This window comes from Drosophila montana, unplaced genomic scaffold (genome assembly GCF_035044405.1).
Source record: "Drosophila montana isolate Dmon_TW-CO22-7 unplaced genomic scaffold, ASM3504440v1 contig_1624_1, whole genome shotgun sequence".
NCBI lineage: Eukaryota > Metazoa > Arthropoda > Insecta > Diptera > Drosophilidae > Drosophila > Drosophila montana.
The window spans coordinates 2,969,742-2,997,466 of record NW_026996559.1 but is presented as its reverse complement, the minus strand read 5'-3'; the positions used below and the strand labels follow the sequence as shown (position 1 = coordinate 2,997,466).

The 27,725-nt window shown below is 35.5% G+C and overlaps 1 protein-coding gene across 5 annotated transcripts; it reads left to right on the top strand.

Moving 5' to 3' along the window:
- Window positions 1–4: 4 nt before the first annotated feature.
- On the top strand, window positions 5–26,742 carry Abca3 (ATP binding cassette subfamily A member 3). Of its 5 annotated transcripts, XM_064700001.1 has the most exons (14): window positions 5–331; window positions 798–869; window positions 10,950–11,241; window positions 14,906–14,965; window positions 17,513–18,104; window positions 18,584–20,005; window positions 22,088–22,421; window positions 22,494–23,717; window positions 23,795–23,930; window positions 24,543–24,719; window positions 24,781–25,668; window positions 25,747–25,845; window positions 25,903–26,091; window positions 26,442–26,742. In XM_064700001.1, the coding sequence occupies exons 3-14, from the start codon at window positions 11,030–11,032 to the stop codon at window positions 26,467–26,469; spliced, it is 5,361 nt and encodes a 1,786-aa protein (XP_064556071.1). In that variant the 5' UTR covers window positions 5–331; window positions 798–869; window positions 10,950–11,029; the 3' UTR covers window positions 26,470–26,742. The 5 variants fall into 5 exon arrangements, with proteins under 5 accessions (XP_064556071.1, XP_064556073.1, XP_064556070.1 ...); XM_064700003.1 differs by lacking the exon at window positions 798–869; XM_064700000.1 differs by lacking the exon at window positions 5–331 and having other exon boundaries at window positions 728–869.
- The last annotated feature ends 983 nt before the right edge of the window (window positions 26,743–27,725 follow it).

The following is a 27,725-nucleotide window of genomic DNA, read 5'->3' as shown; positions in this document are numbered from 1 at the left end:
GTGCTTTTCAGTTACTGCTGAGAGTTGGTTTGCCATCGTGCGCGGGCGTTAAAAGTATTATAAGTTGTTATTTAGTACTGTTTTGCATGCACTATATTGTATGTGTTCAAGTGTGTGACAGTGCGTGCACCGCACAGCTGTTTAGGCGACGTCGAATATTGCAATACCTATTCATAACCAAATGCAGTGCTTTTAATTTGTGATTTTTTTTTTAATAATAATATTTAATATTTACGTACCCATGTATGTGTATGTAAATACGTATGTACGCAAGTAGGGAATAGGATAACCGGATATTATTGAGGGACAAGTCAGCCGCACACAACGGAAAGTGAGTTTTTTTTTTACAAAGATTACATGTATATTTTAAAATATATGCATGTGTGTATGTATATAATATATGTATATATATATGCATATAGAAGTATAATATATCAACAAGTTCTTTTCTGCCCACAAAAGGCTATTACTCCTTTTTCTGTTTGACAACACTACCTTTGCGTCTAACGGAACATAAACACACTCTTAACTGACGCGTCTGTTGCATGCGCAATTAAATTCCAGGCATTGCAGGGCAATAAACATAATGGTAACAAATCACAGGTGTGTGGTATTAGGCATGTCTACTACAAGAATAAACAGTTGGTTTCAAGTACAAATACCTGCGGCATTTACGATGACATTGCAAAAATAATGAATTGCAAATCGAACAAATCAATTAATTTCATATATGTTTCTATTCTCCTATTAACCAATTGGAAATTATTAATGTTTATACATATAAACAAACAAAAAAGATAAACACCGTTGAGTTGAGCGAGTCAGCGATTCCGGCAACGCAGAAAACAAAATTGGACGTTAGACTATTGGTGAGTGTGAATAGTTTCGATTATAAATGTATGTATGTATATACATACTAGCAATTATTACCCGCCTTTGTTTGGTCATCAAATCTAAATCTAGTTTTTCACGCTAAATCAGCTAAATTGCCCACTGTAAGGTGGGTGGATATTTCTAAATCGATGAAAATTGTATTCATTAATTTTGTATGTAGAACATACCTAAGGTGACTAAACAAACCTTTTTATTAACCTCTACATGAATATATATATTAAGCGGGAATACCGGCCGGAGTGGGGATTTTCGTACAGGCTTTCCGAATACAGCCATTAATATGCATGGAAGTGCGGAAGAGCCCTAAATTATATTCCGATACTAGAAGATAACCTAATCCAGCTCTGAAATGCGTTTAGAATATATATGTATATAAATATACTTTGAATTCGTAGTCTCTAAATCTTACAGTTTTTAGATCGACGAGAAGGACAGACTTGGCTACATCAAGTATCTATTTTTGTGTCTAGATTAAGAATATATATTCATGGGGATTTGCACAAAACTTTTTAACGCCAATTGAAATTAATAACTGGAAAATCAATGTCGTTTAATGATAAAAAACTATTTGGGGACCACTATGTTGGTGGGGAATATAATATCAAAAATGCCGCTCGCTATTTATCAGCGCGTGACACGCGTGTATATGCCACGTGCCAGCAGTCCAATGAAAATTATATTGGATCCGATTGCAATGTTTATGTTTTCTCCTTAAGTTTGTTGTATTTTGTTATCAGTAATGAATAAACTATAATTAGTAAAGTATATGTGTATTAGAATGAACTAAAGCGAACTTGAGTTCCACGCCGCATGACTCTTCCAGATAATTTAACAAGTACACCCAAACAAGTTCCGAGTACCGAGTGAGTCATGTGGTTCACACGTGTCTCTGATTTTTATCTCAGTACCTATGTATTGTAAGTAATTATATAGGGTATATTAGTTTTGTGCAAATGCACGTAACAGTGCTTATAATCTTATCTCTTTTGCGGCAGCTCCGTGTTGGGTACAGGGTATCTCCTAGTCAGGCACTGGATAACTCTTGATATATTACTTTTTATTGGTAGTGCGGAGCGCCAGCTGACGGTATTTTGTGTTGAATTTTATGTACCTTTTAGAACTCATGTACAATTCAAAGGATGTCTATCAATTCGTTATTTTTTGTTGGTTGATTCTCATTGTTAACAAATAAGCGAGGTTATCCACTCGTAGGTAAATCCTCGAGAGCAGCCTTTGACTCCCAGGGTCTTTTGCATGGGCCAAATATGAATACCACTTCAGACTTAAGTAATCGCAAGTTGCAAGACCTTGTTTGTATAACATGCATAAAGATAACTAATCATTGATCTGTCCAACGGCAAAGTTCCTATTTGAAATATGGTTATTTATTAATTTATGGCCATTTCTAAATGTTTATCGAATATACTTCGTAGATAAGTACTAGAATTATCAGTGGTATATGTTAAAAAAGCTGTAAAAGTACTTAATATATTGAGTACTTTGCACTGGATATATATCTAATAAATTTCCCAACGTGTTGCCTAGTTCTAAACATTAGGCTAATCACATTGCAATTTTGTCACGATCTGTGTGACGAATCGATGATGAGAAGAGTATAAATATATATGTATATATACAAATGCATTAGTACAGACGAGTCCATATAATCATGTTCGTCTGTTTCTATGCAAACTATTTTATCGGTTTTAATGCTATCGTCATAAAATGCAACATGCATTAAATAGGCCGGATCGCATATTATATAGGGATGATTCACACAGGGATCATTCATCAAAAGTTAAGTTATTGCATGAACATCTTTTGTTTCTCGACATTTATTATTAATCTTGGATTACTATATTATATAGCTCTATAGAAAGAAACGACGGTCGGTGGAATGGGGTTTTGTAGAGAAATATATGTATTTTCAAAAAATTTGTTTTTTTTTATCAAATACGGATTTTAATACTTTGTTTTGTGTTGTGCGGCTTATGATTATAAATAAAACTGTCATAGGTCAGATACTTGTTGTCTATTCGAGAAAATAAATTAACACAGTGAATAATTTCTTTGAATTTTGGTTTTGGAATCTTGGTCTGCTCTCCTTTTATTTTTAATCATTTTGTTATTAAAAAAATGAAAGACAATTTCGAATACATTTTCCAAATTCTTCTTTTTAACTTTTTGGCCTCGTTTGTGTAATGTTTAAATTAATGTTTTTTTTTCTTGAAATAAAAGGCGAGAAAATAGTTTTTTCTTGCTGCTGTATTAGATACCAATTGATTTTTTTAAAATATAATTTTTTGGCAAAATAGTCGTTGAACAAACAAAACGTAACCGGTTGCAATTCTCAATAGAGGCCGTTTGAATTTCCCCTAGAACCAGCCCTTATATGTTTTATATAACGCCTGTTGGATACGTTCAGTTAATGTTGGTCGAGCTCAAAGAAACGGAAATTGCCAACAAATTGTTGACCAAGCTTTCGAAAAATCAGGCTTAATTCCTGCAACGCGCCTAAATAATGCTAATTCTGGTAGCGTATCACCGAAGGTAATGTCTATTAGTTAGCAAGTGCACATCCACTCCAGACATAAAAGGCACCTCAATATGATTACAACTTTTAGCTCATATCGCCGTTTTTATAGACCAGCGATGGACGGAAAGGCCAATGGTAATAAATGTCATATGCGTTATTTTAGTATTATTTTTGTTTTTGTATAGATTGTATATTTATTACTGAACAATTGAAAAAATGAGCAGAATACGCTTCTCGGTTCACAGTTAACTCAGTTTGCGTTTGTCGCCACCGCCGAGCAGTTGGGCGATCTCTGTTTCAACTATTTTTTTTGTTGTTTTGTTTTTTTTTTTGCTTTATGTACCTCGTACAAAGGTATGTATGTTCCATGACTCATCTACCATGAAAGTCGGGTAAACAATTATTTTATTTGTGCTGGTTAATTGAATCTCGCGTGCTAAGTGCTTACAAAATATGAGAATTCGCGCCTCATAATCCCCCAATGCGAGTTGTATATTTGATATTATTTATTGTAACACGGGCTTTTATCTTTAAAATCTTTCTTCTTAAGCCTTTTTTTAATGCTCTTTCCTGAACGTTTCGTTGGTTCTTTTGATGGTAGGAGAATCGACTTATACTCCTATTAATATATATCAGTTAATAGATTTTTGCATTTCGTACTCTCTTCTACAAATTTTGGTTTTTTCAATCATTACACTTTTAATTATTTGGGTTAAAAGGGTGTAATGCTTTTGTGCAAATGTATGTAAAAGACAGAAGGAAGGGTGTCCACTAACTATATACATATATTATTGATCAGGACGACGAAATGACATATGCTTTAGCCTTGATATTTTAAATGAATATTCTCGTATGTTATTCGCAAAATGAGCTTATAATTGAAATCGATAATTGATTTTGAGATTTGTTTTTAAAGCATAATTCAAAAACTACAAGAGCTGGACACAATATATAGAGGGTCTCGTATAGTACACAGATTAGAAATAATTCACTCTTTGGAAAACTCTCTCACTCCTCCAAATTTAAAACCACTTTCAATGCTAGTGCCTTGCGATGTGGTATATATGCAAAGTGAATGCCATATTTATGCCCTTTAATTTTCATGAACACAATGGACATCAAACAAAGAAGTAATTCAACATTAAATGTTCAATAGTATATTGGGCTATATTTTATGATTTGAATAAGTCAAAGCTTGCTGCTGTTAACCAAAATATTATATTGACTGCTGCTTATAGGCGATTTTGTAGTCGAGCACACTCGACTTCAGCGTTCTTACTTGTTCTGTTTTGGGATGCTGGTTTACTTTTTATTTGCTTTTTTAAACTAAAAAAACAGGCGGGTCTTTGCTTCATTTGATTATACATATGTGAGTATTATCTCTACCCTGTACTTATGAAAATGCATTTTAATAACTCACAAGGCATTTCCAACGTATGTATACTCTATCAATTTAATGGCAAACTGTCTCTGAGTCATGACTATTATCATGCACATATTAATTTTTTTTTGAGGCAGCAGGTATGTTATGGTCGGCCGGGTGAGAAAACAATTTTATTTAACTTTTCTTTTATCCGAATGTAGACATTTGTCTTACGGGTTGTGAGAATAGTGAAGCTCGTAAATGCTGAAAACCGAATATTTTGCTTGATAAGTGAAACTAATAATTGCCGAGTTTGATCAAGATATCTTGATAATCATACAAGTTTCCCATACGAGAACCTAAATTTCGACTGATCTTTTCTATGGCATCTATATGATATGGTTGTCCGATCCGGCCGTTGCCAAAATATGTACTGGCTGGAACAGAAAGAGGGACCTATGCAACTCTGCTGTTGATGCTGATCTGGAATACGTATACCTTATGGGGTCGACGATGTCTTCCTCTATGCGTCACATATTTCATGACAAAATTATAATACCCTCTGAAAATGTAATCAAAGTCCTGTTTGTTGATCATATCTTAGAGCCTAAAAGAATATTTTACTTCTTGGAAAAAACTCTTGGAGTTATATTGTTGGAGTTGCACATATTTTGATGCCATATTTGTGCCCTGGAAATTGTAAAGAGTTCGAACAATAAACAACGAAGTTAGCCTCGTAAGGAAGAATCCCAGCCGCAGCATAATTTGTATATGAAGAAATGTAGAATGTTTGCAAAGCCTATTTGTCGCTGGGTTCAAGGTATTTTCTAGTTGCGCAGTCCCGACTAGAGATAACTGGTAAATATGCAGGTATACTCAAGTATATAATGAAAGCAACATGGATCTTGCAAAAAAATAATAAACTCTTTTTAACTTTGTGAACTGAGTATTTTTAAAATATTCACCGATTTAGAAAAATCCATGTCACGGGTAGAAAATGGAAGCTATTTTAAAATTAAATAAAACATTTATGAACGGGCAAAGTCGGGTAATATTTGCAAATGTACATGTGTAACAAATACCTATTAAGCGTCACGAGATATTTTAGGTACGCCTGACAGCAATCAAATTTTTTCCTAGGAACATACGTATACATATGTATGTTACGAGAACTTATCATCTAATGATAACAAAAGAATCAAGATTACCATGTCAGTTCATTCTGACTGTGTTAATTCTAATCTTAAGTATAGGAGCGTTATTATCAATAATTTGAGACTTTCTTTTTATGCCCTGAATCCATTAAAAATGGGTAAAAAGGGTATAATGTATTTGTGCAAATGTATGTAACAGGCAGAAGGAAGCATCTCCAACCCCATAAAGTATATATATTCTTGATCAGCATCAATAGCCGAGTCGATCTAGCCATATCCGTCTGCCTGTCTGTCCGTCTGTCCGTATGTATGAACGCAAGGATCTCAGAACCTATAAGAGCTAGAGACTTGAAATTAGCTGTAGGTCTTCCTAATGCCCGCGCAGATCGAGTTTGTTTCCGATGTTCGATAACTTGCTCCGTTTCCAAGTAATCGATAAAAATCGATATCGAAATCCTATTTTTTGGGCAATTTTGGTAAATAATATGAGCTAGAGTCACCAAACTTGACATGTAGCTTCTAGATTAGTATATATATATCAAGTATCTTTCATTTTATACCTAACGCTACCTCCCCGCCTCCCAAGTTAATTATCCAACTTGTATTGCCCATCAATTTAAGCCACAATCTATATGCAATTGACTTTTTGAGAATACACAAATATTCTATATTCTATTCTATATTTTTTTAAGATCGGTTAAGAAACACAAAAGTTATGTGCGCAAGTGTTAGCAGCAGTTAGCGCAAATTCCAAGAATTTCTGTATACATGTACACACACACATTCATGCGCGTCTGCTTTGAATTCTATTAGCAGCATTGCAATTGCGATTGTATTGTTTTCGGTGTTGCTTTTTTATTTGCTTTTTTTCTCATTAAAACTCAATTATTGGTGTGGCGCTTGAGTAGAGGCGGCGGCAAGTGGTGCGGTTAGTTGCGAGTTCGAACACTGCCAAGGGAACAATTTATGTTTTTTTAAATTTCTCTTTATTACTACACCATTTGGTGTTGAAAGAAGAGGGTTCAAGGTATCCCGTAGTCGGGAGGTCCCGACTAGAACCTAGTGCGGCTTCAGTCGGTTAAACAATTCTCGAATGACATTTTGAAAATGAGTTCAAGGTTGAGAGGTTTGCTTTAACCGCGGGTACGAATTTTTCAAAATCTGGGAAACACGTGATAAGAATTTTTTTTAAAATCATTTATAGCTTTATAAATAAGCTAATCGAACTGTAATTGAACTTTGAAATTCATATAAGAGAGAGAAATTGTCTTGAACTCCGTCTACCATTACCTTACGGCAACGTAATCTAATCACCACCATAAAATAATTAGATTATTGCAGGAGCAGCTACTTAGACAACTTAAAGTCGAATTTATTTTTGTTTTTTATTATTTTTAAACTCCAAACAATTTAAATGGAAACAAACGTAGGTCTCTCATAGTCGATAACATTGAATTCGATATTTATATACTTTGTACAAACCTAACCGTTTGTAACAATTACATTACTTGCTTTAAAATATGCTAGTAGATCTTTTTTATACTGACTAGTTTAAGGCCACACGAGTATATTAAGCGCATTATTCATTACACTTGTACCCATTAAAAGGGTATATTGATTTTGTGTAAGTGCATGCAACAGACAGAAGAAGGCATGTCGCACCCCATAGCGTGTATATATTTTTGATCAGGACGAGCAGCTGAGTCGATTTAGCTATGCCCGGCTCATCTGAACGCCTCAATCATGAAAACTACAAAACCTGAAACTTGAAATTTGAAGTATATATTCTCCTATGGCATACACAAAAGGAGATTATTGCTGATATCTCTTGGTTGTTTGGTTGTTTGAACATAATTACACCAAGTTTGGTATGTAAGTTCTAGTACACCCAGATGAAAAATATATTACTTTTGGATAACTCCCCCATTCCCCATATTTGGAATATATGCACAATGAACTGCATCGATTAGAACCTGCATAAACATTTTGGAATTTATATTTGAAGAATTCAAATCGTGGTGCTTTGAACCAAAATAACATTAAATATTACTTCTTTATATGATGTTATACGGTTATTAAATAAATATATTTGTAAATATGTAACATATATTTGTTAGAATGTTATAACGAATGTGCTAAATACAGTGTATCTGTTAGTCGAGCACATCTAATTGATTCGGGTTTTACGCTCTGTTCTTATTGTCCAACAATGCATTTTCCAAGCTTTTTCTTATAACCATCGGTTGACCGTTGATTAGATATCCAGGATACTGTACCCATTGAAAATCCGTGTAAATGGGTATGATAGATTTCTGTATATATGTGTAACATGCAAAAGCAGGCGTCTCTAACACCATAAAGAACTAAGCAGAGCGAGTTAAACATGTTTTTATTCGATATTTGCACTTTATCTTTATCTCTATATATAAAACTGTTTGGCCTGACTGACTGACGAATTGGTGATCAACCCACAGCCCAAACCGTAGGAGCTAAGTAAAAGAAATTTTCACTGTAGTTACCTTATGTGATGAAGGTGCACGCATGTGTGGAAAAATCGCGAAGAACGTTTGTATGAAACTTTTTTGTTTACCATCCGATCAGACTCAGAAACATTTACAAAGATCTTTGTCAAAATTTAGCTGAAGGCTGTTTCATACTTCTTGGAAAATCCATGCCTTCTTGGTGGAAATAGGGGTCAAAGATTTGGTGGGTAACGATTCGCGCTCTAATTCATTTCCAAAGATCTATTTGAAAAATCATTTGAGACGTGCTTCACATTTTTCGCGGAATCCAAGCTTCCTCGGTAAAAAGTGCGATTCTAACATTATTTTGGTGAAGTTTTAAGTTTTGTCAAACTAATTTTTTAGCGCTCTACATATGAACTTAATGAATACGAGTTTCAGCGATTTAGGAAATACCACCCAAAACACTGGTTAATTAGCGAAAAACGATTGTATGAAAGTTTTTTGCTTACCATCCGATCGGCTTCAAAACCCTTTATTAAAGATCTTTGTGAGCATTTACTTAAATGCAAATGCGGGTCAGAGGTTTAATAAGCGAAAGTTTATTCTTCAGCTTCAAGATTCTCATCGCAAGACGAACATGGTCGGAAACCGTTGATTCCAACACTTGGTTCTTTATTCGATGCACTTAAAACATGTTTTTAAATAAATATTTTTTCTTCTGGAGAACCAGGTATGTAGATTTCAATTTTCTACGGGCGTGTACTTAGTGGAAAGCTAATACCTAAAACTTGTAGCACAAAACGTTCCACGGGCAAGGACGGGCAATATCCCCTAGATTTCTCTTAAATTGATAATTATAATATCGACAAGTGTATTGAACAGGCAGAACAATGACATGAAGATTACAGCTCAGGTTTATTAAATTTTTTTCATACCGACTCTCCATCCCGCAAAATCACATAAATAATAAATTAAAAGTACAGCCGCATTGTTAATATACGAATATTCAATGGCACAATAAGGTTGTGTTTTCGGTAGGTGAAGGTTCAGCGTATCTCCATGTCGGGTACTTCTGAGCACTGTCGTTTGCTTAAGTATTATTTGTAGATTATAAGAGCTAAAACCAGTAAATCGGGCATATGAGCTCCTATGTAGTATGTATCCAGTAAAAACCTGTTTTGGATGGTGCCACCTAGAAACTTTAGAGACATAAATGAGTATAAATTCGGCTTAAAGGTACAAAATATACATACTCGATTGCTTGAGTCGATAGACATTCTACATTTGATAAGTTTGTATTTTGTATATATGATTTTCAATGTTACCCTTTAAGGAGCATGTTGGAGAAAGCTAATAGAAAATCCTACAATTTTAGAACGCTCGGAAATTGGAACAGTCATTTTCATTACATTGACTATTGACTATTTATTGAAGCTTCCTTTTGGATCGCAAGTCAGTACTGAAACGGGGTTTCGGAAAACTTGTCCTGCAATTAAAGGAAAATATCAAGAAATAAAGATTTGCAAACGTGATGCCTTAAGCCAGTATGGTCTATGTGACTCTGCGTTGAACCAACGAAGGGGAAGTCGCCGGTATTAATTAAATTAATTTCATTCACAAAGAAAAACAATATATTAATGTGAAAAATATTAAAAAAATAAAAAGGAATGGGAGTTAACAATGATAAATATTTTTTATTGATCTGCCAACAGTAATGCTCATAATTTATATTTGGCAGGTCCCGCAGAGTCGTCGATTATATATTTTATTTTATTTTAATTAGTTCAAATATAAGTGCAATTTGTGACGAGACAATTTCTATGATAAAAGAATAATAATTTTAGCGGCCTGCCCGAAGTGAAGAAACGGGCTATGATCTCACTGGACAATTTCATTTGCAATGGACCAGTTATAAATAGATTACGAGGTGGAATTATGATGAATGTGCAGATGTGATTTTACGATTAGTGCCGCTTTCTATGTTTTCGATGTTGGCGCGAATGGTACAAACAATTTCGGTTCAATCGCCTTTTCAACATTATTCATTTGACCCGGACAATGCCGAGCAATTTGTGTACTCGGATTCAAATGAAAATAGGTTAAAATGATTTTGTGCCAATGTCCAATGTCCGTAAGAGGCAAGCGGATACATCTCTCCCATAAAATATATAATACCACTCGTTTGGTATACACAGACGCAGAATATGTTACATTGGATGCCTTCCAATTACCTGTTAAATTTAAAATACTCAATAATTTGAAGCATCATTCGAAAATGTTGGTCATTTTTGTCTATTAACGCCGTCTTCCCTTGAACCCCATCGATGTTTGTTGCCATTCGAATATTGATGCTCAAAACAACCATTTCAGAATGCAATGTGAATTTTAATCGGTTTTCTTATAGTATTCATTGGTTTTGGTCTACATTTTCTATTCTCGTTTGTTCGCAACGTAAGGATCGCATTTAATGTTATAAGTTTTCAAATTGATTGTTTGCATATATTATTTTATATTATTTTTATTTAACTTTCTTTCAGTCTCACACGCTATTGTATGGAAATCCAAGGATAAGGCGAGTTAAATTAGTTAGGAGCAGGATATGAAGGGATGAGACAACATGGGCAAAGTTACAACATGTGATAAATTTTTGCTCTTGCTTTGGAAAAACTGGGTTATTCAATGCAATCACAAAACGCAACTTGTTTTCGAGTTGCTTCTCCCGGTATTTTTCATTCTGCTGGTGGCACTGGTACGCGTCGTGGTTGAAGTTGATAACATAGAAGAACTGCATTATGCACAACAAAAAATCGACAATTTACAGTTATTTAAGTAAGTTGACTTATATATCTTTATCTATATCTTTATATATATCTATATCTATGTATCTATACATCAATATATCTATATATCTATATATCTATATATCTATATATCTATATATCTATATATCTATATATCTATATATCTATATATCTATATATCTATATATCTATATATCTATATATCTATATATCTATATATCTATATATCTATATATCTATATATCTATATATCTATATATCTATATATCTATATATCTATATATCTATATATCTATATATCTATATATCTATATATCTATATATCTATATATCTATATATCTATATATCTATATATCTATATATCTATATATCTATATATCTATATATCTATATATCTATATATCTATATATCTATATATCTATATATCTATATATCTATATATCTATATATCTATATATCTATATATCTATATATCTATATATCTATATATCTATATATCTATATATCTATATATCTATATATCTATATATCTATATATCTATATATCTATATATCTATATATCTATATATCTATATATCTATATATCTATATATCTATATATCTATATATCTACATATCTATATATCTATATATCTATATATCTATATATCTATATATCTATATATCTATATATCTATATATCTATATATCTATATATCTATATATCTATATATCTATATATCTATATATCTATATATCTATATATCTATATATCTATATATCTATATATCTATATATCTATATATCTATATATCTATATATCTATATATCTATATATCTATATATCTATATATCTATATATCTATATATCTATATATCTATATATCTATATATCTATATATCTATATATCTATATATCTATATATCTATATATCTATATATCTATATATCTATATATCTATATATCTATATATCTATATATCTATATATCTATATATCTATATATCTATATATCTATATATCTATATATCTATATATCTATATATCTATATATCTATATATCTATATATCTATATATCTATATATCTATATATCTATATATCTATATATCTATATATCTATATATCTATATATCTATATATCTATATATCTATATATCTATATATCTATATATCTATATATCTATATATCTATATATCTATATATCTATATATCTATATATCTATATATCTATATATCTATATATCTATATATCTATATATCTATATATCTATATATCTACATATCTATATATCTATATATCTATATATCTATATATCTATATATCTATATATCTATATATCTATATATCTATATATCTATATATCTATATATCTATATATCTATATATCTATATATCTATATATCTATATATCTATATATCTATATATCTATATATCTATATATCTATATATCTATATATCTATATATCTATATATCTATATATCTATATATCTATATATCTATATAAATATATATCAATATATCTATAAATCTATAAATCTATATATTTATATATTTATATATCTATATATCTATATATCTATATATCTATATATCTATATATCTGTATATCTATATATCTACGTATATATATATTTATATATCTACATATATATGTATATATTTATATATCTACGTATCTATATATCTACATATCTATATATCTATATACAAATATATTGATCAATATATCAATATATCAAAATATTAAAATATCAATATATCAATGTATCAATGTATCAAAATATCAAAATATCAATATATCAATATTTCAATATTTCAATATTTCAATATATCAATATAAATATATATATATATATATATCTACATATCTATATATCTATATATCTATATCTTACCCTCGACCCTATTAGAGCACTGCTGGTCGACATTAATGCCGCTTCTTTCACCTTTCGCTATGGGCATATCAATGTTCTCCACGTCTCACCAGGTTGTCTGTTATGAAAGTCCATCACATTCTTGTGCCCTGGGCCCATATAAGGTACCTCTTGAAGCGATTTATAGCAATTATTTACTGCCAGTTTGTATACAGATACTTCTTAAGCTTTCTCACAAATGGGCTATGGCTCAGAGTACTTTTTGAATCGCAGTCGCCTTCGTTCCCAACGTTTGTTTATATTCTTTTTAAATTTTTATGATTCATTTTGAAATGAAACGTGTTATTTTAGTGGTCCTTGACTCGGTTGGTATAATTATATAAGGTTGCATTCTCTTGCCCGACTATCAGTAGTCAGCTCAGCTGGCAGAGACATATCCATACCCAGGGCCTGTTTCAAGCTGCCCCCGTGAGCGACAAGGCCAACTGAAATTACTGACTTTAATACACTTTATTCTTTTTGTAGCTCCGCCTATAGCGGCCATCTGTGCTTCTAACATATGGAAAAAATTTGATTTTTTGTATGAATACACATGAGTACACTGTTATACCGCACATCTCCCTTATGTATTTAGTTTTTGGGAGTGCAAAATTCAGTATTCTTCCTTGTTTTTATTGTTTAAGTTTTAATTAAAATATGGATATATGTATCTCTCGGTAAATGTTAAAACGGCATTAAGTCCATCTGCATGAGGAAGCATATGTGAAAGCGTAGAGCACATCTATATTTGGAATGGAGCTCCTCCTATTGCCCGAGCAGATTACGTTTATTTCAAATTATCAATATCTTACTTCATTTCCACAAAATCAGTGCACAAATATACTTAGTTCTTATAGATTATCTACAGGTATTGCCCGGGTTAGATTTTAGATTTTCCACCAAGTAAACGTCCGTGGTTAGAACCTTGAAGACGAAAAATAAACCTTCGTTTATCATGCGAAATCGTACCAAATGAATTCTTTTAAAGTTTGAAGCAGTTAACAAAAAAAATTGAATATTTTCCGCCAAATTTTCACAGTACCGGGTGCAATTTCTAAAATCGCTGAATTGAAAATAAGTTTGAAGGAAATCGGACATCTTTAAATCGTATTTCCATCGAGAATGCTTGGATTCTGCAAAAAATGTGAAACACGTATCAAATGAAATTTTGTAAAGATCTTTGGATAAGAATTTGAACGCGAAATTTCACCAACCAAATATTTGACTCCCATTTATACGGAGAAGGAATGGATTTTCAAACTGTATGGAACACCCCTCTATTGAATTCGAACAAAGATTTTTGAAAATAAGTTTGAGGCCGATCGGATGGTAAACAAAAAGGTTTCATACAAACGTTTTTCGGTTTAGGCTGTGCTATTATCGCCAAGTCATTTAGTCAGTCAGTCAGGACTAACAGTTTTATATATATATAGATAAGCAGTTCCAGAATATGAGCTTCTCTAGCTGTTTGAGATCTGCGATTTCCAGATGTATGACCAACAGACACGACCTGATTAGAAGAATATTTGTATGCCCTATAAGGTCGTAGATGCATATAACATACAATCCACATATAAGCAACTTTTTTTGATATAGCGATTATTCCGACCTATTTTTAAGTTTAAAGATTGCACCAGTTTTCATTTATAGAGTATTTCCATTTCGGTTTTCACATTGATAAGGGCAGCAGTCGCATATGGTTATCTGCACGTCCATACGTATGCATTAAATATCTATACGTTCTATAAAATCTTTTTGTAAATATGATTTTGTTATCAACACAACTTTCAGATCTGAAATTGAAAATGGGCGTCGCATGAACTCGCTCATGACCCTACTAACTACAAAGAGGTAAACAACTAAGTGAAATCAAACAAGTCAAAAACCAAAAAAATAAATATATAAATAACAAAAAACAATACAACTAATCGCTTTTTTGGCTCGCCGAATATTTATACCTTTGCAGAAGAATACTATTCAAAAGATTATAACCTTTTTGACCAGTCATGTCCGTCCATATAAACGGGTCCAATACTTCGAGGGTAGATATTCGAAATATATATTCGCAGAACGATATTTTCATTTTTCTTAAAGTAGATTTTGTTGCATGATCTTGTCAGTTCTCGTAAAGTATATACAAGCTAAGCTTATTTGACTTTTTTTTGGTAAATACAAAAATTTTTTTTTTCTTAAAGAGCTAAAGAGTTGGTGTATACACAGGTTTCAATGTAACTCCATAAAGATCGGACAATAAACATCGAACATATTTTAGCATGATTATCCCACAAAGAGTGGGGCTGAGGGAAGAAGAAGCACAGCTGCTGCATTAAGTGTGCACGTGTCTGTGAGTACGTGTGTATTTGTGTATCTTTAGAAAGAAGCTAACATGTCAGAACACTAGAGAACTCTTACTTTTTTTTTTTCGACTAAAGGACCATTCTTATCAGAGAACAAATAATAAATATGCAGTAATTAAATTACACAGTCTGCAAAGTTATAAAAAGCAACTATGTAAGCTTTCGCATATTACACATCGGTTCACAGTGTAAACCCAGTAAGGCTGCAACCTTATGTTTTGGTAGACTCACCCGGAATAAAGAATAATTTTTTATACACCGAACCCATTGAAAATGGATGAAGAGATTTAATGGTTTTGTAGAAATGTCTGCAAAGGCAGAAGAAAGTATGTTCGACCCCACAAAGTATATTATATATATTCTTGATCAGCATCAATAGCCGAGTCGATCTAGTCATGTTTGTCCGTACGAACTTGAGACTTGAAATTGAGAGCAAAGTTTCTCATAGAGCCCGTGCACCACATGTTTGTTTCAAATTATCGATAACTTACCCCATTTTCATGAAATCGATAAAAATCTACACCTTAAAACTGTTTTTTAACCAAATCTCGGAGTTTACAAGAGCAAGGGACACCACATTTGGTATGTAGACTCTAATGTAGTATACATATTACTCGAAGTTCCAGTCCCCCCAAAATTGAAAAAAAAAAACACCTCATTTTGGAGGTATAGCGGCAAACGAGAATGATTGTTACAGTATCTCGGTGCTGGGTTTAGGGTATTTCCTTGACGGGCATTTGTTGACTAGTACGCTCTTACGAGTTTTAAAGTTAAAAGGTATTTAGCTGTTTTTCCAGGTGATTTGACAAATCTCAACCGATTTTAATTATTGCGACTCTATATGACAAGCTTTAACGGCCTAAAAATAAGTCAATGACTTATAGCTGCCATTGTAACGATGGCTCGAAAACTAAGTTCTTCTAAGACAAACTCGGCATTTTCTAGTTTCATTGGGTTTTTTAAAGTACATCATTTGAGGGCTTAAATCTATCAATAAAGTAAGGTTGCAACCTTACCAAAAAAGGCTAGATTTGTTGTGTATTGTTATCAGCGACTGGTTCGGCTTGCAGCTATATTTCATAAAGTCCATTCTAGAGGAATATTGCTTAGCACAAATTTGTTATTATTTTGATTATTATATGTAATAATTGAACATCATTTTGATTTAGCAACTAAGGCTTCAAGCTTTTTTTTTTGTTGTATTTGGGAGTGTCAGCAAAAATGAGAAATAAACATATGATTGTGGGTAATCAGGATGGCCTTGCTGCCCTGCTCAGAAAAGAAACACGTATACGGGTTTTCTGGAAGCTCCGACTTACTCTCTGTCCGCCTGTCCGCATTAAAGTGAGAGTTTCAAAACATGAGTTTCCGTGTTAGACAAAAGGTTAAAATTTTTTTGGGCCACGCCCACTTGGTTAGACTAAAGATTGCCGATGAACTCTCCCTAAGAATTGTTTTTAAAATATATAGACACCCAAAAAAATTAGGTATTTCCTGAATCGGTATATCATAGCAAACTCTACTAGGCTTGTATGTTTTTCAAAGTGTACTTTTGTAGTTTTAACAATAATACAACATTTGTAATATGCTCGCACTAACAAAAGTTGCATGGAATATATAAATTATCTTGTTGGTTTTTGCTTTCTTAAATCCATGACAATATGTTTCAGTCCTTGATAGAAAGAAATATGTTTTTCGCTTGCTTTTGTCTTTTAATTTGATCAAGTTTTGATTTTTACCCTGTGCACCCAATTATATCGTTTGTTTCAGGCAAAAGTTTTTCAGCAGCTGTTTACATTCACTAACAAAATATGGCGTGCATTTCTTTTATTTTTATTTGTTATTTATTACTTTACTTTATTGTTTACCTTAAAATTTTAAGTTCAAACAAGTTTAACTACTTAAAATAATTTTGTATATTTTCTATAACTTTAACTTCCATTTATTGTACATACTTATAGAATACGTAGGCAAGAACACTTTTTTTAAATCATGAACATCCTAATATTCAAGAACTAATTGCAACAAATTCGATATTTAGTGAATCCATAAAAAAGGTATCCGACAGTACTATGCCTGCCTTTACGCTGGTGTACTCGCCCAGGAATGATGCGCTGCAGGATTTAGTGCAGGATGCGGCAACGAGCTTGGGCATGACCATTTCGGGTGCCGACAATGCCCAGGATCTTGAAAACCAAGTGCTAGGCAAAAATGCCTTTGCCGGCGTACTATTCAATGCATCCATGGCCAATATTAAAGTACTGCCGGAAAAGTTTGAATACACATTGCGCTTTCCATCAGAGCTGCGGACGGCAACAGCCACGTTGTGGAAAACGTGGCTAACCAAGCGATTATTTTTATCTTCTATGATAGCAGGACCGCGTAATTATGAAGATGACGATGGCGGAATACCGCCGGGCTATTTGCGCGAGGGTTTCCTGCCCATACAGAACGCGATTACCATGGCCTATATACGAAAAATGGCGAAAGGTACGGAACAATTGCCCGAGGTTGTGATGCAACGATATCCGTATCCGGCCGGGGTAATTGATCCATTTATAAACTCAGTTAGCGCTATGTTCGCCTTCCTAATGCTGTTGAGCTTTATCTATCCTTGCACGTGCATTACCAAGGTAAGCAATCGTGAGCCTGTGTCCATATACTCTGTTCACAAAATGAAAAGGTGTATTTTAGTGCGTGCGGTTTTGTTATCTGTCCGCCCGTCTGCTCAATTAAGGTATGATGACCCCTTTTTAAGATCTAGTCTGAAATTAACTTCTTTTCGACTTGCTATAAAAAGTTTATAATGGGTTTGTGCAAAGGTATGCAACGGTCAGTTGGAGGTATTCCCAAACCCAATCCGAGTCAATAAACGCTTCGATCTCAGTGACTATATGAGGTGGAGACTGCAAATCTGGACAAGCTGTTTACCCTGTTTCTCCGAATTTAATGTGACATTTATTGGTGACCTTTTGAGGGTATCTCCCAGTCGGTAATCCTACTCACATTTAACTTTAATTACACTGTGAACAGAGTATTGCGCAGTCGGTTGCAGCCGACTGCATCGCTGTTAATCGATGAGCTGTTATCACGTCAATTTAATCCCTTGCAGTACGTTGCCATGGAAAAGGAATTGCAATTGAAGGAGGTTATGAAAATAATGGGACTGCAGAACTGGTTACACTGGGCCGCCTGGTTTGTTAAGTTCTTCATCATGCTCACCATATCGATAGTTTTGATGATCGTTTTTATGAAAATACGTTATTCCGAGAACGTCGCCGTCTTTACCCATGCCGATATTTCCGTGCTGATAGTTTTTTTCCTCGCGTACATAACAGCCACCATTTGCTTCTGCTTCATGATGGCCTCTTTCTTCTCGAAGGCCAGCACAGCGGCAGCGGTGACAGGACTTATCTGGTTCATTACCTTTGTCCCGTTTATGTTCACATCAGAAACATATGACTCGCTCACTTTTTCCGAAAAGATGGGCCTGTGTACTATATTGAATACCGCAATGGCATATGGCATAACTATAATAATGCGATTCGAGGGTACGGAAGAAGGCCTGCAGTGGAGTAACCTTTTCAGGCCGGTCAACGTCGATGACAACTTAACCGTTGGATATGTCATTATCATGCTGCTGATCTCCGCTGCCCTCTATATGCTCATCTGCTTGTATATTGAGCAGATATTTCCTGGAGATTATGGAGTTCGGCGCAAATGGTATTTCCCCTGTACGCGCGTGTTTTGGTGCGGCAAAGATAAATATCAGACCGATGAGAATATTAACAATGAACCGGAGCAAAATACTTCGGTTGGCTTTGAGGCGGAGCCTCGAGGCAAACGCGTTGGCCTGGAGATTAAAAATCTAAAGAAAGTATTTGATGGCAAGGTGGTTGTCAAGGGAATATCGGCTAAAATGTTCGAAGATGAGATCACCGTGCTACTGGGCCACAATGGTGCTGGTAAAACGACCACCATATCCATGCTGACTGGTATGTTGCCGCCCACTTCCGGCACGGCCATCATCAATGGCAGCGACATATGCACCAATATCAAGGGCGCGCGCATGTCTCTTGGCGTTTGCCCTCAGCATAATGTGCTTTTTGGCGATATGAGCGTTGCGAACCACTTGCGCTTCTTCAGTCGGCTAAAAGGTGCTAAGGGCAAGGCAGTAACGAAAGAGGTGGACAAGTATTTGAAGATGATTCAACTGGAGGATAAAGCAAACACTCCTGCCGATAAATTGTCGGGTGGCATGAAACGCAAACTGTCCCTCTGCTGTGCCCTTTGCGGAGATACCAAGGTTGTGCTTTGCGATGAGCCAAGCTCCGGTATGGATCCATCCGCGCGACGACAACTCTGGGATCTACTGCGACATGAGAAAGCGGGCCGCACCATACTGCTGACCACACATTTTATGGATGAGGCCGACGTGCTGGGTGATCGCATTGCCATCATGTGCGATGGAATGATCAAATGTAACGGTTCCTCATTCTTTCTGAAGAAGCAATTCGGTCCTGGCTATAGTCTGGTAAGTGAACCGTTTGAATCGAACGGATGGAAACAAATTTGCTCCTAGCTGGGGGTGCCAGACTAGAATATACACTGTACCAACTGCCAACTTTCGAACTTTATTCTAGCCGTACATATATTCGAAATACGAAATGTCACACGGGGGAAGTAAAAGTGCTTTGCTGGGAATGCCGGAGGGAGGCAAGGAAAATTGAGCAAGCAAATATAGTAGGAAACAGTGTAAAATCATCCCATAAAGTTGTTTTTTGAGGCACATCTCCACTATTATTGGTATCCTGTAGTTCGGGACCACCGATGCACCATTAACGATTTTGCTGACTCTCGAGGTTGGGAACTGTTCTCAAACCGTGGAAACACCATTGCCGCGTACCGAGCGTTACGACGTTGCATGATTGACCTAGCGACTTACATGGTGCAAGAGGGTTGACTATATTTACTTAGCGAGTAAGCTGCTTCGTAAGGACTAGCGATTAATTGGTTAGTTTTTATTACCGATAATGACGTATTATCGATTATGCTGGTGCGAAGGGGGTTTGCTTTTTCGCTGGTGTAAATACAGCTGCTAGTTTTCTAAAAAAATTTTAATTTTATTTAAAAAATTGCCTTCTTGGCATTAGATAACAAACTAATAACCTTATAATTATGAATTCTAACAGCTAAAAAATAACACCATCTTTCTTATAGGGCATTGTGAGCTCATTGGATACAATTTAAAATTTTTACCTAAGCCAGCGGGCAATAAAAGTAAGCTCATTGTTCTGATCTAATAGAAGTGGGAAGTTTGTAATACCGTTTTGTATAAGATAAATCATTGGCTTACATATGAATCACAATCCGCCCTCGCAATGTCCATATCCAGCATCTGCAATTCTTCCCTGGACTTTGCTGCCAGATTGATTTGGTTATTATAACCCCTCTGTAGCTCTGTAATTAAAATCTTTTGCTCGGCCAGTTTTACAAGCAAAGGCTGATGTTGAGCTTCAATTTTGTATTTGAAATTTAAATGATTAAATTGGAATAAAAATATGATATATAATATATATATATTGCTTCAAAGTTACAAAAAAATACAAAAGTTAAACATAAGTTTGTAGTTAAAATTTAAATGGTTAGATTGATGTATTATGATGTATTACCTGTCATAATGGAAAGCACCTCTTTCAGCTTTTCTAGAAATGATGAACATTAATATTCATAAATAAAATATATATATAATTCAGTTGTAAAGGTACCTTTTATATCGGCCGCCCACTTCTCTTTATCGTGGCATGGTATTCACACTCGCCGACATTAAAACTTTTTTTTTTATTTTCTTCAATGTTGTTCGGTACATTATATTATTTTCTAATATGAATAGGATATTTTAATTAAAGAAATTAAAAACGAGAGAGAAGAGCTATCGTCGGCACGCCGAAGATTTAATACCCAGTCCGAACCTTTTCATAATGCTCATTATGATTTGCTCGTATCTAAGAAGCACAGGGAAAATAGTTTATGCCGAGTATGGCATTATTTTGATATAGTGTCTCGATGTGAATAGGATTTTGCATATATATGAGGAACCCAGTTAAACTAAAAAATGCCGAGTTTGGTCAAGATATTTTGATAAACAAAAACGTTTTTCTTACAAGAACCTAGTTTTCGATCTATCGTTCCTATGGCAGCTATATGATATAGTCGTACGATGTTGATAGGATTTTGCTTATACATAGGAAGCTTAGTGAAACTAAAAAATGCCGAGCTTGGTCGAGATATCTTAATAAACAAAAAAGTTTATCATACAAGAACCTTCATTTCGACCGATCGTTCCAATGGTAACTGTATGATTTAGTGGTCTGATCCAGCCGGTTCCGACAAACATACATATGTACTGCGTGCAACAGAAAGAGGAGCATATGCAAATTGCTTTCAAACTGAGAGACTAGTTCGCATAGAAAAAGAAAGACGGACATCTATATCGACTTGGCTGTTGATACTGATCAAGAATATGTCACACACACATACATACATACATAAACACACACATACACAGACACACACACACAGACCCTATACCAATAATATGTTTGTTTTAATCCAGGTCTGTGTCAAGAAGAACAATTGTCAAACGGCGGAGGTGACGGCATTGCTTAGCAAGTATATTCCAGGAATACGGCCAAAGAGCGATATTGGGACAGAGCTAGCCTATAATTTGCCCGACAGCTACTCGTTTAAGTTTGAGAAACTATTTAAGGAACTGGAGATGCGCACAGCGGAACTGAATCTGGAGGGCTTTGGCGTGGGCAATACCTCTTTGGAAGAGGTATTCATGAAAATGGGTGCCGAAGTAACAGTCGATCGCAGTGAGGAGGAACTGGCGGATAGGTTAAAAGGTGGTGCTGTCCCCAATAATGCTGACACCGAGTCAATGAAATGTAAGCAGTGCTTGAACTTATTCTCTGGGTCCATTTGACCATTTTCTGATTAGCTCAATTAACTGTTTACAGCGGATGCCGCCCTCTCGAACAATTCTCAACTGTTGCGCGGCATGAAGCTGGTGTCGAACCAATGGCATGCAATGATCTACAAGAAGGCGATCTATTCTTATCGAAAAGTTCTATTGCTAATCTTACAAAACTTTATGGCCATATTTTTTGTGGTTCTGACAATAATGATTGTACGTTCGCTTGGTGTCAGCCGAGACCTGCCGCCGATAACGATAGGCCTGACACAGTATCCCGTTGCGGTGACTGTCATGGAACGCGTGCAAGGCTTGGCAGAGAATTCGTTAAATTATCGTATTGCCAAAAAATACGAAGACCTGGCAAAGTCATTTGGCTCAGATTATACATACGAGAGCACGGGCGATAAACCCTTTACAAAGTACATACTGGACTTGAGCGCGTCCCTGCAGGTTTGGATAAACGCACGATACCTTGCAGCCGCCAGCTTTGGAAATGACAAAATAATCGCCTGGCTGAACAATCAGCCGCTGCACACGGCACCCCTCACAATTAACATGGTGCATAATGCGATTGCCCGGGAACTGATCGGAGAGGATACGAAAATCACTGTTTCCAATTGGCCGCTGCCCTATAAGACGGAAACCCTGCTGCAGCAGCTGCAGATGGGCAACAGTTTGGGCGCACAGTTGGCCTCTAATATAGCCTTCTGCATGTGCTTTATTACCGCCTTTTACGCACTGTTTATGATAAACGAACGGCAATCGCGAGCCAAACTGCTACAGTTCGTTTGCGGCGTCAAGGGATGGATATTCTGGTTCTCAATGTTTCTTTGGGACTTCGTCACCCTTTTGTTTACGACTGTGCTTATAATTGTGACCTTGGCCTGTTTCCAGGAAGCGCATTTTAGCACATTTGAAGAGCTGGGTCGCATCGCTTTGGTGTTGATCGTCTTTGGCTTTTCGGTGCTGCCCTTTACCTACGCCTTCTCGTTATGCTTTAAGGACGCATCGACAGGCTACGCACGCATCTCTATATTTAATTGTTTGTTTGGCATAGCTATGTTTCTTACTTTCGTTATACTCGCAAACTTTTACTCCGATTCAACTATATATAAAGCTCTGAATCGAATTTTCAATCTTTATCCACACTTCGCGCTGGCCATGACTATCAACAAGTTAAGCATAAGTGCTGCCTCGCGATCTGCCTGCTCCAAGCTTAGCGGCCTGCCGCCCATTCTAATCTGTGAGATGGTGCCTAGTTGCTGCAGTGAGTAGACTCCACCAACAGAATTGGCTCATTATCTAACTTCCACTTATCATTTTTCTCTCTAACCCTCCCTACAGGCCTTCCGGATTACTTTGCTTTTGAACATCCCGGAGTTTTGACCGAGATTCTTTCCATGCTCTTTGTCGGCATCATCATTTTCATACTACTCGTGTTAGGCTCATATGGCATGCGCTTCAACTGCGGAATGTTAATGTAAGTTTGTGCAAACGTCAGTGCATTCGTGGAGTGTGCACGACTAAAAGATACCCTGACAGCAAACATTTGAACTTTTACAGCAGCTTTGCTTCTTCTTCTTCTTTTCGCCCCATACCATGAGTATAGCATTCATGAATAGTATATGGTATAAAACCAAGCTGTGACCCCGCAAAATCTTTTTGGTGGATCGGCTTGACATTTCTATTTCTTGGTTCCTATGTTTTCATTCATTTTTCAATAGATTTTTCAATTTATCATAAATTATTTATCAAACAATTTTTAATTATTAATTTTACATATTCGCATTATTATCTGAACCCATTACGAGTGGGAGAAGAGAGCTGCTCCGACCCCATAAAGTAAATACATTTTTGCTCAGCATCAACCGCTGAGTCGATCTAGCCATGTCCATGTCTGTCTGTCCGTCCTGCTTGGCTTGGGTTTTGTGAAGAGCCGGGAATTTTAAAAGTATTGTCCGTGCACACCAAGACTTTTTTTCAAGCGCACGTCCGTGCTCGTGCTGGACCGGACCGATGCCCATATCTTGTAGAAGCTAGCAGTTTAATAAGTTATTTTGACTTCAACTTGCTTTGCTTGTGTACATTATAGGAGGAGACGTCATCCACCCCCACGTACGGATATTGACAACGATGTGCTGAACGAGAAACTGCGCGTTGAGAACATGTCTCCCGAAGAGAAAGCCAGCAAGAATCTGGTTTTGGATAACTTGTCCAAGTATTATGGGCCCTTTCTTGCAGTCAATCAGGTGTCGCTTTGTGTGGAAGAGTAAGAAGTTATATTTCTATTGGACTGTGGAAAAGATACTCATTTGTGATCCATATTGTAGAAGCGAATGCTTTGGCATGTTGGGTGTAAATGGTGCTGGCAAGACGACTACCTTCAAGATGATGACCGGAGACGAGACAATATCCTTGGGCACTGCTTACGTGCAGGGCCTGAATTTGAAGAAAGAGATGAACAAAGTTTACGAAAAGATTGGCTACTGTCCGCAGTTCGATGCGCTGTTAGATAATTTAACAGGCCGTGAAAATCTTAAAATTTTCTGCCTGTTGCGCGGCGTGCAGCCGGAGAACATTAAAACTATTTCCGAGGATCTGGCCAAGACATTTGGCTTTACAAAGCATATCGACAAAAGAACAAAGAAATATAGCGGCGGAAATAAGCGTAAACTGAGCGCGGCCATCGCAGTGATTGGCTCTCCGACTATAATATATATGGATGAGCCCACCACGGGCATGGATCCAGCTGCACGACGTCACCTATGGAATATTGTGTGTCGCCTACGGGATGGAGGCAAATCTATCGTGCTCACATCTCACAGTATGGAAGAGTGCGAGGCACTATGTACACGACTGGCTGTTATGGTTAACGGCGAGCTCAAGTGCATTGGCTCTACGCAGCATTTGAAAAACAAGTTCTCCAAAGGTCGTGTACTTAAACTGAAAGTGAGACGCAGTACAGAACCGCACAGTCAACTCCAAAAACCATACAGTGAAAGCACAGTCAAAATGCCTGTCTCCGATGACAATTTGATGACACCGCTTGCATACGAAGGCAGCAGTGCGCCGACGCCAATCGCACACGATGGCAGGAGCAAAACAACATTGGACCGTAGCGACAACAATTTGGGGAACGCAGAAATCTCAACGGAGCTGTTGCCGGGTACACCAATTCCCTACTCGGCCAGCGTTGCTGATATACGCCGGACGAGCAGGTCAGTAGATTCTCCGTATGCATGATATTAATAAATATATATATAAATATATGATTATTCTTAATTGTTGGCATGTAGCTCGAATACCCCCAATTGGCAAGGTGCGGAGGATATTGTGGATGACATTGACAAAGTCAAGAAGTTTGTAAGCACCAATTTCCCAGACGCCGTTTTGCAGTAAGTCTCTGGCAAATGCAAATTAAAATAATTCCTAACCTATTCTTGGAATTTTAGGGAAGAATATCAGGGCATGTTGACCTATTACATTCCATTGCAAGGCATCAAATGGTCGGAAATCTTTGGCTTAATAGAGCGCAATCGTGATGATCTAAATGTGGAAGATTACTCCATAACTCAGACGACGTTGGAAGAGATATTCTTAGAATTTGCTCAGCTACAAGCTGAGGATACGCGCAACGTGAAGTGAGCTAGTCCCGGACTATATTTTAATTTTAAATTGCTAATAGCTGTTGCTTATATTTTGGTCACATGCTCATCCGCGACCGATTGTGTACTTAAGCCTCGCTTTAAACCGCTAGCCGCACTTTTAAATAATTTTATTATGTAGCCAATTGATATCTTGATTTTTTTTTTTTTTTGCTACTTATTAATTAGCTTAAATTAACGACCTGTGCTAATTTCAGTATATGTAGAATTGTATTTTTTGGCATTTGGTTGCGAATGTAGTCTTTGAGCTACTCAAGTAGTATTTTGTAAAAAAAATTGCTATCTTATAAATATTAATTACATTATTTCCCCCTGTTTGTAAGCAGATCCCGTCGAAATTGTTGCGGTTGCTGAGTATCCAGACTTACTCGACTATATTTACCTAATATGGCTTTCATACCCCAATGCGGAAACTGCCACGGAATACTAGGTAGAACTACTGTCGGTGATCCCAACAATATCACAACTTAGATGCTAAGTTTACCAAGAAGGGTTTTAAGATAGAAACGTACGTACATAAACGGCATTGCCTTGTAAAATGTGTGATTTAATAGCAAAATTAAAGGTAAGAAACCGTGTATAGGAACAAATAGAAGATCTAGAAACGGTTTCTAGAAAAAAATAGTAGTTTTTATTTTTTATTTTTTGTAACCAAAGACTTGTTCAACTTTTGTATAACATTTTTGCGCTTGGTAACTTTTTAAAATTTATATCGTGAGTGTAAGCACAATTTATTTTCGGTAGATTAGTTGTACACATCCAAAGAAAGAATTTATTAAATAAATAAATCAAACATAACTTAAAAACAATAATCAATTTTTAATCAATTTAATTTCATTGCTCCAATTCAGTATCATAGTAACTACCCTGTAGACCTTTCATTCAGCTGGCATTTACGCAGCTGTGAATTGTTACGGTTCTTCGTTAGCCGATACCTGACGGATAAATGTTATCGATATTCTATGTCACTTTTAAACTATAACATACTGTTAACAAGGCAATATAACGGTATTTGAATTGAATGACATCTTTAACAGTAAACCATCAAGTATTCTTGTTTCAATGTTATCCGAAGGTTAGCGTGATGTTCGTTGCAATAGAGTAGAGTGTTGTGGAATCGTGCTGTCATATTATATACCAGCGGGTACAACCCGGCCTTGCCCGTGGCACGTATGTTATAAAATAAATTTTCTCAAAAAGCTTTGAAAATGATTTTGAAACTGATCGGGCGGTTAACAAACAAATTTCATACAAACGTTTTCCGCCAATTTACCACTGTTACGGGTGGAATTTCCCAAATCGCTGAAACCCGTATTCATTATATTCTTATGTAGAGATTTGAAAATAAGTTTCAAGCAAATCGGGAAAAAATAAAACTTCACTCAAAAAATTTTTTTCGCATTTCTACCGAAGAATTTTGAATTCTGCGAAAAGTGAGAAACTCGTTTCAAATGAATTTTCATATAGATCTTTGGAAATGAATTTAAGCGCGAAACGTCACCCACCAAATCTTTGTCCTCCATTTCCACCAAGGAGGAATGGATTTTTCGAAAAGTGTGAAACATCCCTCAAATGAATTTGAACAAAGATCTTTGAAAATAAGTTTGGGG

Bases quoted from the DNA above. Each gene is read 5' to 3' on its own strand.
- Abca3 (XM_064700003.1), top strand. From the start codon at position 11,030: ATGGGCAAAGTTACAACATGTGATAAATTTTTGCTCTTGCTTTGGAAA. The intron at 18,105-18,583 runs GTAAGCAATCGT...AATCCCTTGCAG, and splicing joins CTTGCACGTGCATTACCAAG to TACGTTGCCATGGAAAAGGA. The intron at 22,422-22,493 runs GTAAGCAGTGCT...AACTGTTTACAG, and splicing joins TGACACCGAGTCAATGAAAT to CGGATGCCGCCCTCTCGAAC.